This window comes from Schistocerca gregaria, chromosome 11 (genome assembly GCF_023897955.1).
Source record: "Schistocerca gregaria isolate iqSchGreg1 chromosome 11, iqSchGreg1.2, whole genome shotgun sequence".
NCBI lineage: Eukaryota > Metazoa > Arthropoda > Insecta > Orthoptera > Acrididae > Schistocerca > Schistocerca gregaria.
Genome location: NC_064930.1, coordinates 143,832,473 through 143,846,284, shown reverse-complemented (window position 1 = coordinate 143,846,284; position 13,812 = coordinate 143,832,473). Strand labels below are relative to the sequence as shown.

Sequence of the window (13,812 nt, the reverse complement as noted above, 5' to 3'; positions counted from 1 at the left end):
GAAGAGTCAAGCAGAATATTGCTGCCTCCTACGTATATATCGCGAAGAGACCATGAGGATAAAATCAGAGAGATTAGAGCCCACACAGAAGCATACCGACAATCCTTCTTTCCATGAACAATACAAGACTGGAATAGAAGGGAGAACCGATAGAGGTACTCAAGGTACTCTCCGCCACACACCGTCAGGTGGCTTGCGGAGTATGGATGTAGATAAAACCAGTGAGTCCTCTGGCAAGGTCTCATTTGTCATAGCAAAGTAGCAAAGAGAAAAATCAAAACACACACACACACACACACACACACACACACACACACACACACACACACAAGTGCTACACAATCAAAGCAGTGAGGTTACCTTCGGCGGAGACAGCAGATCCGAAGCCTCGCCCTTGACGGGTACCCAGATGGGCCCCTCGCCCCCCAGCTGCTGCAGGATGGCCATCTCCTCGTCTGTGGCCCCCATCGCATTCTGCAGCTCCTGAAGCCCCATAGAGTCGGCCACAGGGTACGGCACTGCCGGCACTCCGACAGGAGAGCCATACGGGGCCACGTTACCCGCACCGATACCCGCCGCGTCGTCCGCAGTACGGCTGCCCAGGATCTGCATCGACTGTCGGACACGAGCTACCGTCAGACACACAGCTCTCGTATAAATTTACGTGTGGAATGTGCGAGCAAAGTCTCAGAGACGAGTAAACTGACAGGAGGGGGACAGTGCTGAGCAGAGTGGTATTTGGGTATCTGGAAGCAATTTGCACAAATATATCTAGAACCACACAATAAATAAAAAAGTCTCACATCTTACACAGTTTTGCATACATTCACATATTAACCATTACTGTGGAATATTGGGTTCATTTAACAGGATGAGGGGGTATATTCACCTTTTGCTGCACACTTCTGCTGCAGGTTTCAAACATCCTATTTCATAAAAACACATTATTTTAACCCCCCCCCCCCCCCACACCCACACCCACACACACACACACAGTAGGACTGGCAGCCTTTTTTGTCAAGAAAATTTATGCCAAAACGTATTGTGCTTCAGTCGTATACCCTCTATATCACATGCCTACACAGGTCTGCAACAGCCGTACAACATACATTTGCAAATATCAATGTAATCTTAGATATTGTGAGTACTGGTGAAGATTGGTGGCAGGTGGTACGGGACTTCTCGTCAGGTGAACACGGGGCTACAAAGACAAAATCAAATAGGGGTAATGCAGGATTAGGTTTAATAATGAATAAAAACAATTGGAACATGGTAAGCTACTACGAACGGCGTAGGGAATGCACTGTTGCCACCGAGATACACACAAAGCCACCATCCACCGTAGAAGTACACGTTTAAATGCCAACTAGTTCCACAGATGAAGAGATTGAAGAAATGTGTGATGAGATAACAGAAATTGCTCAGACAGTTAAGGGAGACAACAATTTAATAGTCGTGGAGGACTGGAATTCGATGGCAGGAAAAGGAAGAGACGGAGAAACAGTAGGTGAATACAGACAGTGGAAAACGAATGAAAGAGGAAGCCGTCTGGTAGGATTTTGCATAGAACATTCTTTAATTGTCACTAATGCTAGGTTTAAGAATAATAAAAGAAGATTATATATGTGGATGATACCTGGAGACACTGACAGGTATCTGACTGAATATATAATGGTTAGACAGAGAATTAGGAAGCAGGTTTTACATTGTAAGTGAATTCCAGGGCAGATGTGGACTCTGACCACAATTTATTGCTTATGAACTGTAGATTAAAATTGAAGAAATTGGAAAAAATATACGAAATTAAGGAGATGGTTAAACGCAAAGAACCAGAGGTTGCTGACAGCTCCAGAAGCAGCATTACACAATGGTTGACTAGAACCGGGGAAAGGAATACAGCAGAAGACAAAGGGAAAGCTTTAAGAGCTGAAATGGGGAAGGCAGCAGAGGATGAAATAGGTAAAAAGGCAAAACCATGTAGGAATTCTTGGATAACACAAGAGATACTGAATTTAATTGATGAAAGAGAAAATTATAAAAAAATGGAGTAAATGAAACAGGCAAAAAGGGATACAAACGTCTAGAAAATCTGACTGACAGTAAGTGCAAAATGGCTACAGAACAAAGTTAAGGATTTAGAAGCTTATTTCACTAGGGGGAAAATAAGACACAGCCTACAAGAAATTTAAAGGGATCTTTGGAGAACAGAGAAACAGCTGTATGACTATCAAGAGATCAGATGGAAAACCAGTCCAAAGCTAAGAAGGGAAATCTGAAAAGTGGAAGGAGTATATAGACGGTCTATACATGGGAGATGGACTTGGAAACAATATTCTAGAAATGGAAGTGGATGTAGAGGAGATGCGATATACAATACTGTGGCAAGAATCTGGCAGAGCTCTGGAAAATTTAAGTCAAAACAAGGCCCCGGGAGTAGACAACATTCCATTAGAACTACTGACAGCCTTGGGAGAGCCAGCCATCTCAAAACTCCTCCGCCTGGTGGGCAAGATGTACGAAAGGGGCGAAATACCTCAGATTTCGAAAAGAATCTAATAATTCCAACTCCAAAGAAAGCAGTTGCTGACAACTATGAAATTTACTGTACTAACAGTTTAATAAGTCACAGCTGCAAAATGCTAACAGGAATTCTTTACAGACAAACGGAAAAGCTAATAGATGGCGATCTCGGGGAAGATCAGTTTGGATTTTGGAGAAGTGTAAGCACTCACGAGGCAACACTGACCCTACGACTTATCTTAGAAGATACGTTAACGAAAGGCAAATCTACATGTATAGCATTTGTAGGCTTCTGTCAATGATGACTGGAACACACTTTTTGAAATTCTGGAAGTGGTAGGTATAAAATCAGGGTTGTCAGAAGTTTTCCCAAGTGAAATGCCCTGATATCTCCCCAATTTCAAGACAAGTTTTAGCATTTTTCCCTGACAAATTTTTAGATCTCAAGGGTAAGTCAAGACACAATTTGACAAAATAATGTAAGGACTTCCACATTTCTCCCCTGTGTGAGCAAAAACCTTAAACACCAACATCAACATCTTTTATAATGAACTGTTTTTAGATGGAGAAAGCAAGTCAAATGGCATGTCTGTGTCATTAAGACCACTGTTACTTTATTTCAGTATAATGAAACTCTTTCGGTGACAAAATAAGCATTTCCCTGGAGTCGCAAGACAGATTTAAAATTTCTTCACCGACTTCAAAAATAACCTCACAAAAAAATAGGCCTCTCAAAAGAAGTGTATAAAGCAGGGCAGAGTTGTGTATACCAACATTATACATGAACAGCAATGAAATATTGGTTCTACTATATTCATGGTTTTTTTTATGGTGAATTAAGTTGAATTCTCTGTATACTTTGGCATTGGCATAGCAGACACTGGGAAAAATAATAATAAACTCTCCCATAAAAAAATGTAGCGGGAAAACAACACAATCGTGAGGGTCAGGTTTTATTTCACCAAAATTATTCTATGACTTCCTGCTATTTCTTTGATATTATAAGTTACCTGAGGAACAGCCATGAATAAAAAAATTAGTCTTTCATTAGTTTTATTTATTTTGTAACACAAAGTCATGGTTCAGACTGCTACACTATTCATGAAACAATTTGAAGCAATCCTTTCCTTTTGCAAGACGTATGTACTGATTGCCTTTTATGCACTTTGTCTTTGTTCTGGAACTGCAGCGGTCATACTGACATGTTCGTGGTGACAAAATGCCATCCACTGTTGGCCCGTGACCGTACCCATAATATCGCTTGCCCAAACCTGGTTTCGGATGGGATTTGTAAGCTTTTGCCTTTGTGGAGGTACTTAACGTATTGTCTAACGGTGTTTCAAACTCTTCAGCTCTCCTCTTTCTGTCTGGACACGAGAGAAGAGCCTCAGCTACAGACATTCTAAATTTAAACAGATCCATAATGTTCTTTTTGGCAGTCTGGTTTTCATGACAGTGCTCTCTGTAGAGAAACCAGCAGTTGACCACTGAAAGGTCTACAAAATGCAGAAAGCACTCGAGTGTCAATTTTCTAGTTCTGAACCACGTTCAGCAACACTCAACCTGCTGGTCACGAATGTCCACACCACCAATATTGGCATTGTACTGCTGAATTACAAAAGGGCAATCTACGTCAAGATAGTGACCCTCCTGCTTACACCACCTTTGAACTTTACATTATGGCTCAATGCCAGCACAAGTGGATGCTATCACAACCCTCTGACTGTCCTGCCACTCAGTAATTGCTACAGCTTCCCTCTTTCAAATTAAAATTCTTAATTCTGTTTACCATTATTGTGCCAGTAGCCTCTATTCCTTTCTCCTTAAGCTTTGCTAAGAGAAGAATTGTGGTAAAGTATGAAATAGGTAACTCAGATTGCATCTCTTTGTCACTGACCTCAACAGCACTGTAATTAATGTTTGGTGGACGATACTTCTGAACAAAATTTGATCTCCGAAAAAGCAGTGGTCTGACACTGTGTGAACTCCTGCACTCTTAAGGAACTTCTTCGGCACTCAAATCGTCGTCAAGCAAAACGTATGCTGAATATTTGAAGGAGAAAGGACAAACCCATCGTCTTCATCTGATGAAATTCCACTCAAATCCGAATCCTCTAATAGAGAACGGATTTGATTGTCTGATAAACCTGCATACAATAACGGGAATGTGCATAAAAACTTTCCCATTCAAATCTGTATGAAAAGCAGTAACATAGGGAGACCAATGACACAATTGACAACACCCACTCGAGGATGAAGTTACACAGTGAACACCTAACCCGCATAATCGTGCTAGTACAAATTGAACGCACAATTACTGTGCAAAGATATGAAGTTACTAATAATAATCAATACCACAACGTTGTACACACTATCACAAATAACCAGATCCAGCAAATCGCTGAAACAATTCAATTTAACTTAATTATGAGCTACTAACCAGGTGCTGACAAAATGCTCACTTCTCGATCAACTTAGACAACACGTGCTGCAATCTGTTGGCGCCGAATGGCAACATAAACGCGAGAAACGCGTAGCACACAACCTGCACGATCGTTGCAGGTCGGTCGGAAGCAAGGCAAGACATTCAGTTTGTCGTACAAAAATAAAAACCGAACCCGCACGATTGTGTGGGTTCGGATGCCAACAGATACAGGTATTGTGTGATTTTTCTTTAGCGTACACTGTCAGAAACTGCCACATTTTTTTTCTTATCGTCCATACTTTCTAAAACATAAATTATTTTCAAAGAGCGAAAATGTACTAGAATAAATGTATATAAAACGCCGCACTGTACAGTGTACTCGTGGTGAGACAGTCGCAGTTCCTGAAATCCACCAGCCGTGGCCTCTGGCCTGCCGAGGAGGACCACAGTGCCGGGTTCTCGGATAAACCACGAAAATCGGCCGCACGCGAACAGACCCGGCCTGCAGGCAGATCGGCGAGACTAGATCGGACGAGCAGGGTGTTCGCACTAGTCGGAAACGGTGCGCTTCAGATCGGCAGGCCCGATCTGTCAGAGATACCGGCAGTAATGGCCTGCAGTTTTGGCCCGTCGTGGAAATCCACTCGTGTGGCCACCTATTCACGTGTCACAGACACTGTGTCGATCAAATGAGACTGCAGTGATCAATCGGTGCAACAGATAACCAGTTCAAATACTCTGAGAATCAATGCTGATGAGGATAGGTTGCAACTCACCGTAAAGACGATTGCCGAGCCGCAAACAGAACACAGAAAAGACAATCGAACTCCCACGACTAAATTTTCGGCCGTAGCCTTTGTCAGGAAATGAGAGCATACACACATTCACGCAGTCGCAACTCGTGCACACACGACCGCCGTCTCCGGCGGCTGCGTCTACAGTCTCCTCACACCTACCCGCCTCTCGCTGGCAGCTGCCGGGCTTGCTGTAGTAAGTGGTGGCAGTGTCGAGTGCAAGCTGACAGGAGCGGTGGAAGGGGCAAAGCTGTAGGAATGAGAGAGTAGGGAAGCGGTGCACGTATTCAGCCGCACCCAGCCAGCAATGACGCACCACACCTCAGTAAACAAACCGTTTCATCTACCGAGACAAAGATGAGGTTTTCCAACGTTTTTTCCAAATTTCTCGGATATTTCCCCGATTTCTCCGACTAGTGGCAACCCCGAAAATACAGGGAGCAAAAGGCTATTTACAACTTGTGCAGATACGAGACAGTAATGAGAGTCAATGGGCACGAAAGGGAAGCAATGGTCGAGAAGCGAGTGATGCACGGTTGTAGCCTACCCCCGACATTATCCAATCTGTACAGTGAGCGAGCGGGAAAGGAAACGAAAGAAATTTTTTTTAGTAGAAATTAAGGTCCAGGGAATAGAAATAAAAATTCTGAGGTTTGCCGATGACACTGTAATCGTGTCAGACACAACAAAGGTCTCTGAAGAGCAACCGAACGGAATGGGCATTGTCCTGAAAGGATGACATAAGGTGAACATCGACAAAAACAAAATGGTGAAAATGGAATGTGGCTGAATTAAGTCAAGTGGTGCTGAAGGAATTAGACTGCAAATTCACAATTAAAGTAGTAACTGAGTCTCGTTATTTGGGCAGCAAAATAACTGACGATGGCTGAAGTAGAGAGGATATAATATGGAGACTGGCCATGGCAAGAAAAATATTTCTGAAGAAAAAAATATGCTAACATTGAATATAGATTTAAGTGTCAGAAAGTCTCATCTGAAGGTATTTGTCTGGAGTATAGTAATGTAGGGAAGTGAAACGTGGATAATAAACAGTATAGACAAAAAGAGAGTAGAAGTTTTTGAAATGTGGTGATGCAAAAGAATGCTGAAGATTAAATGGGTAAATCACATAACTGATGTGGAGGTGCTGAATAATCTGGAGAGAAAAGAAATTTGTGGCACAAGTTCACCAAAAAAGGAATAGGTTGATAGGACACATTCCGAGACATCAAGGGATCACCAGTTTGGTGCTGGTGGGAAATGTGGGGGGTAAAAATTGTAGAGGGAGACCAAGAGATGAATACAGTAAACAAGTTTAGAAACATGTAGGCTGCAGTAGTTTTTCAGAGATGAAGAGGTTTGCAGAGGATTGAGTAGCATGGAGAGCTACCTCAAACAAGTGTTATGACTGAAGACCATAACGTCCGCAACACCGACAACGACGTCAAGACGACACATTGAATTGAAGACAGGCTAAATGAAAAAGACTGTTACACATTGAACTTTCGGCCAAAGCCTTCCTCAGGAAAGAAAGGAGAACGCACAAAGAGGCAGACAAGCAGCCACACCTTGTAACGGATCTAGGAGATGTGTTATTTTCTACCGGATTTGTCTATACCAAATCTAATGAGGGAGAGTGTAACTGTTTTCTTATATTTTTGTCAGAATATTTTTTGTGAATTGTAATTTTCCTTATTTTATGCTAGTTTGTTTATATGCTCAAGAGTGACAGCATATTGATAATATTAGTAGATGTGACAAATAATGTCAAATAGACTGGTTACAAGTGGAAGCTCGTGTGTCGTGTGAAATGTCTTTGACGCTGGAGTCATCTTTGACTGTAGTCAGTCGGCAGTGAACACTCGGTGTGTGACGGTGGTACAAGTCTCCGTTCTAAAACCATGAGTTATTCTACTATTTTTTTTTACATAAACATCAAGATGGAAGAACATTCGGGAAAATGGTATTTGAAGCACCAAAACTGAGGTAAACACACTGAACCAGGACATTTCCGCAGCCGACAAAACAGCATTATGGAATCATACTTTCACTAGACGACTGAAGCCAACACAAAAACGTCAAATATCATCTTATACCGTATTTACTCGACTCTAAGACGCACTTTTTATCAGTTTTTGTAATAAAAAAACTGCGTGCGGCTTAGAATCTAGTGCAAAGTAAGCAGAAGTTCTGAAAAATGTTGGTAGGTGCCGCCACAACTAACTTCTGCCCTCGAATATATGTAGCATGCTTTGCAGGCACAAAGATAAATACTTGCGCCAAAACCTCTGCGTCAGTAAATAAATTTAAAAAAAGTGGAACACGAGCTTTTTTTCTCCACCCCGAGTTTTGATCACTGCATTTTCCTACATTATCCAACGAAGTAAGTACAAATTTCGTATTGTTCATCTTCAAATGTAGCAGCATTTCAATGTACTATGAAAATCCGACTGGCAAGACTGTTTCGGATGTTTGTCAATATGGCCAACTCTATGCTCTGAATTTTTTCCTACCTGTGAGAAGAGATGGTTGCTAATAGGAACTTTTATGAATTGTGAATTACATGCAGTATTCTCTTCACCATAATAATAATATGAATATAAACATTTTGCCATGTATTCTTTCGTGTTTGCTGCTAACTCATTTAAATCCTGCCTGCCTAATAAACTATGAAACTAGAGTGAGACAACAGAAAACGCGGAAAAATTTAGATATCATCCCATGTTTATATATGAATTATTCTTATGCCTAATAGTGGTACAGTCAGAAATGAAGCACGGCTATTGACTAGATTTTTAAATCTAAGATGACTAATTTCTGCGCAGAATGTAATGTACTAAAGAGGCGTCTGCAAAGATTTTCAAATGGAGAAAAATTTTCACTAAACTCTCGTTTAGAACATCTTTTATCATACGCAGTCTATTATTTGGTTCTTGTTAATCATCATCAAAGCAAGTAGCAGTGTAAGTACCTACAAATAGCAGTCTCTTGCCATTGTTTCACTAATGAGACGATTCCTCTCTTTTGTTTTTTAATTGTAAGCAGCGGTAACGTGCACAAAAGAAAGCCATTCCGCGAGCGGCGACAGGTCGTAAACACAAAAAAAAAAAATGGTTCAAATGGCTCTGAGCAGTATAGGACGTAACATCCGAGGTCATCAGCCCCTAGAACTTATAACTACTTAAACCTAACTAACCTAAGGACATCACACACATCCATGCCCGAGGCAGGATTCGAACCTGCGACTGTAGCGGTCGCGCGGTTCCGCACTGAAGTGCCTAGAACCACTTGGCCACCGCGGCCGGCGCTCGTAAACACACATTATCAGAATGCGACAAACAACAGTACTGTATTTTCCGCTTAGTGTTACTTAAACACCTAAAACAATGAGAATGGCACTTATCAGATCAAAGAAAAATAACCAATCGATTCAAACCAGACGAAGCTCATGAAAAAGGAAGTGTACCCATATAAATACAGACGGAGCGGCTGACGCACAGCAATGGCTACCGGGTAAAGCTTAACTGCTATCTTATGTCTCGAACCAAACTACTGTAGCTGTATCGTCATTCATTCGACCTAAATTGTGTCTCATATTACAATGGACCAACTTTGTTTCGATTTGGAGTTGCGGCCTAAAACTTTTCTCTCCCCCTTGAATTTCGAGTCTCAAATTTCAGGTGCGGATTAGATTCTGGAAAAATCTCTTTCCTCGATTTCGAGGATTTTTCAGGTGCGGCTTATATTCGAGTGGGGCTTAGATTCGAGTAAATACGGTAAACATCCGCAGAATAGTGAGTACTGTCACAAAATATGCTAAATTCAAGTATATATATATATATATATAAATAGTGAGCATATTTCAACCTCTCGCACCTCTGGTCACTACGACCAGATCGCAACTGTTGCGCCAAACGAGAAGACCGATACGGAGTGAGGCAAGGAAGGGGCAGGGATAGCAGATTACAGGTGGAGGCAGAGAAGTCTTCACTGCCTGGCGGAGCATGTGGGGACTAAATGGCGGCCGTAGGAGAGGAGACTGCCAGGTGTAGCGACGGGAGGCTGCAGGGGCAGGGAAGGGATAACATTCCCCAGGTGTTACATGTGGCCGAGTGTGTAAAGTGTAGTGCAATGAATGTCACTGAAAAATGTTCATTATGTTTTCCACAATACTGTCTACATCACCATCCAGACAATTAATAAATATATACCATCTCATGGTGAATTGCTAGGCGGTTCAAAACTGGTAATGGAATAGTAATAAAAATATTGGAGAACAGAACAAAAGGCGAGTGGTTGCAGCAATTTCAAGAATCCTCTGAGCACGTTATGTTCAGCTGAACTTTTACAGGGCACTACACATTGCCTTTGGCCACATTCTAGCTGTTCATTCTGGTGGACAGCTGGCTGGTACTCACACCAACATAAAAAGCCTGTGCAAGAACGGTAGCAGAGCTGGTAAATGACACGGTTACTTTCACAGGTGGCCCGGTCTCTGATGGGTAGGATAAGCTTGTGACAGGACTAGAGTACAAAGTGCTGGGCAAAGTGGACTCTTGCAGGTATTGCACCCGGGTCTCCCGCAGGGATACGATCCTCGTGGCAAGGGGTCGGGATAGGGAGTTCGTACTTCTCAGATCACTGAGGTACAGAAACGAAATTCTTTGGCCAGTGTCAAGCCACATCATTCACTATTAAAAACACACTGGGGTACAGGATTCCATTAAAATGTCAACAGAATTATCGATTTATTTTCGCCACATTTGTTATTTACTTACATTTCCTTCAGAGATACATTACAAGTGGTGAGTTGTGAGCAATAAGTTTCCTCAACACCGTGATCAAATCTGATTCTTTTGCCAAAACACAGCAGAGTTTGTAATATACGTGTCACTAACATTCTGATGCAGTTGAAATTGGAGCAGAATCATAAAACAGAACTGATGGGAAGACATGTCAATATTTTATGAAGATGCCCACTACAGGTATAAAATTGAAGTGGAAACTTCCTCACATTTATTTTTCCAAACCCACAGTAATTCTTGTTTCAACAGCTAGTGATTGTACTTAAATATACACCCTTTCATTTAAAATAAAAAAAATCCGTAGCTGCTCGAATATTGCAATAATATGGAAGTTTAGTGTATTAAACATATGACAAAATACTTTCCTCTTTGCGTACTGACATTGTATGTTAGCTATATTTGATTTGTAGAAACATACGAGCTAACATGCACCAAATGCAAATTCATAGCAAACTGCATTTTTCACTGTAAAGTTTACCAAATTCTTACTTAATCCTAAAATATCACACTAAATATTACCGTTAACAAAATGGTGGGCAGTTCATTGTGAAGCTGATGAACGAAGGTATGATACGTGTAAGAATCAAATTTTTTTTACCAATTAGTTTCTGTACAATTGTTTGAGAAAGACTGCAGTTCCGCCGACTCACGTGCCCTACTGTTCACGGTGTCAAGCCAGCCAGCTAGTGTCTGCACCGAATCTTACATGTGTGAGAGGTTCAACACACAATGTGGCAGTCACCCCACACGTTTGGTGGCAGCCATATGCGCCATCTAGCTAAATTGCAGAAAAGCTTACTCTGTGCGAGATGGGATTAACTCATTAGGAGACGCTCTCAATTATGAACGAACTTCAAACAGCAGAGGAACCCACTACCTCCATTTCTGCGCGCGCACACACACACACACACACACACACACACACACACACACACACACACACAGTCTTCAGTATGTTCAGGACTCCAGAAATCTACACTTGACACAATCACATTAATGCCGATTCAACTGACCCACCTGCTGTGAGACTGGCAACTCACTGGCACGTAATACGCCCTCACAACAAGCAGTTTATTTAGACCAAAAAGTTATTTGCTTAAAGCACATGGTCGTGGGAAGATTACAGTAAATACGATAATAGATGTTAGAACAAAATTAGAACAACCAATCAGCTGTACCTGAGTTACGTTGCCACAGTCAGGCCGGTCTTTCATTTTACTTACACCCACCTCGCAGTTGATAGACCAATCGGGCGAATAATTAAAAACTGTCTGAGCAAAAACAAAAAGTAAAGCCTACAATATAGCAGTAATAATGGTAGTGAAAGCATAATTTCTCCACTACAGCAAAAGTTTGGCTTTTCAAATTGAACCACCCATTTCCACATAGTAAACAAAACTCAGACTTGCTGAAAAAGATATGAAAGGGCCAAAATGTGCCTTGGGCACAGAACAAAGGCAAACATTTTGTTTTGACAAAAGAGAAGTGTATCACACTCTTACCACTTCCGAAGTCCCAGCATTATCCAATGAGCGAAAACACGGGAAGATCAATTCTTACATTGCATGTACAGTCTTAGACACTGTACATCAAAATATGATTTCCATGTGCAGCCACAAAAGTTCAAAGGTTACCAATGGCAAAATCACAGTGTTCAAAACCAAAGAAGCAACTTATTCCCATGCTAAACTTAAACTTAAATTTTTCAAGGGAGTGTGTTTCAGAGCAATAAAATGCAGCTGTTTCATAGTGTTAAGTTACTAAAATAGTCTAAAGATGAAAAAACTGTTCTACGACTATATGAAATGATTTCATGTATACAACTAGTGCTCGCGTCCGGGATAACGCTCCGCCAGCAGGCAGAAATATTCTAAGTCCGAATCAAGGTCACGCGTGTTCGGACATGTATATAAGCGAGCGAGTGCCGCGTAGCGGCTACGTCGCGCTGCTGCTGCTGCTGCACAGGCAACTGCATTGAACGCTGCCAAGATGCCTTACAGAAGATATCGCCGCCGTTCTAAACAAACAGTCTACAAGACTATCGAGAACATCGAATTTGCTACAACAGCTGGAGACAAGAAGAATCGCTGCACAAGCTCTGCTCGATGGTCCTGCTGTTTTCGTCGGTTGTAGACTTAATTTTAGTTTAGATATAAACGATACGTTTGGTCATGGTAACGGATGGTTTACTGTTGCCATTGTTCGAGGAGGTACTGGAGTACCAAGTGTTCCTGGACTTGAAAGTTTTGTTGACAGAGACATTATTGCCTTTCGCACTTACCATATTTCTGAATTGGCTAATAAGGATTTTGGTAAATCTGCATATGTTTCTCCTTGTTCTTTGTCATTGTATACATGAATCTGATTCTATATTTAATCATTACAGGTCTATTATACACGAAGTATAACAAAAATGAAAGTGACACATTTCATGGTGATAGCGCAACAGACAGGACCGAGGTAATGTAAGTGGCCAGACTTGCCATGCCACGTTCCACTGCTCAGAGCGGTAGCCAGCTAAACAGGAAAGACCCACTCACCTGGCTGAAGGAGTCCACAAACGAGCAAAGGCCGGTGCTGCTCTCGCGCTCCCACGCGGGCTGTGGCGGCCGCCCCCACGCGTCCCGTCGCACCTCCGCCCCGTTGTCCCGGCAGCACCGGGACTCCACCGGCGGCCGCAGCATTGGGATACCGTCCGACGTCCACGGAGTGCAGTCCACGTCCGGCCACGGTCCCACCTGTGGTGGCACTGTCACGGTCGTAACACCGTAAGTCAAATACTGTCAACCAATGAGGAGAGGGCGCCGGGGGTGGGCTCGACTTCCCCAAGTTATCTATACGGTGACACAGGTTAGGGTCCCGAGAATAACACCCTGCAGCCATTCACCCTTGTGGGGCCTCATTTGCGATCGACCGACACAAAAATCTCAGAATTTCACATGATGCTCTAGAGATGTAAATGTAATGGTTAAAGTACTGCCCTGCAAAATGTCGTCAGTTTGAAACTTGTTAGGTGCATTGAATTTTTTTTTATTTTTATACCTTTATCCAAATGACTTTGATCATTATTTTTATTCAATTAAGTGGTTTAAATGTAATATTTTTTTCCATTCATTTGTTACACCATGTTAATTGTCCTATGAAATAAATCATTTGCTCTCATTTTTCTTCCCATCAGTCTTTTTCCGCTTCGAATCCTTCATTTGACTTTGATTATTGCTATTTATTCACTTCAGTTTAATTGCATCCATTTTATCATCTGACATAT

General features: G+C 41.9%; 1 protein-coding gene across 8 annotated transcripts in view; it reads right to left on the bottom strand.

Annotated features, from left to right (window-relative positions):
- The window catches only part of LOC126295264 (uncharacterized), a 123,846-nt gene that overhangs the window by 92,525 nt on the left and 17,509 nt on the right, over positions 1 to 13,812 (bottom strand). For all 8 annotated transcript variants that reach the window (XM_049987681.1, XM_049987688.1, XM_049987682.1 and 5 more), the window contains 2 exons: positions 13,085 to 13,293; positions 361 to 615 (listed from right to left, as the gene is read on the bottom strand). In XM_049987681.1, coding sequence (XP_049843638.1) covers positions 361 to 615; positions 13,085 to 13,293 — 464 coding nt within the window. The remainder of the gene's footprint in view (positions 1 to 360; positions 616 to 13,084; positions 13,294 to 13,812) is intronic.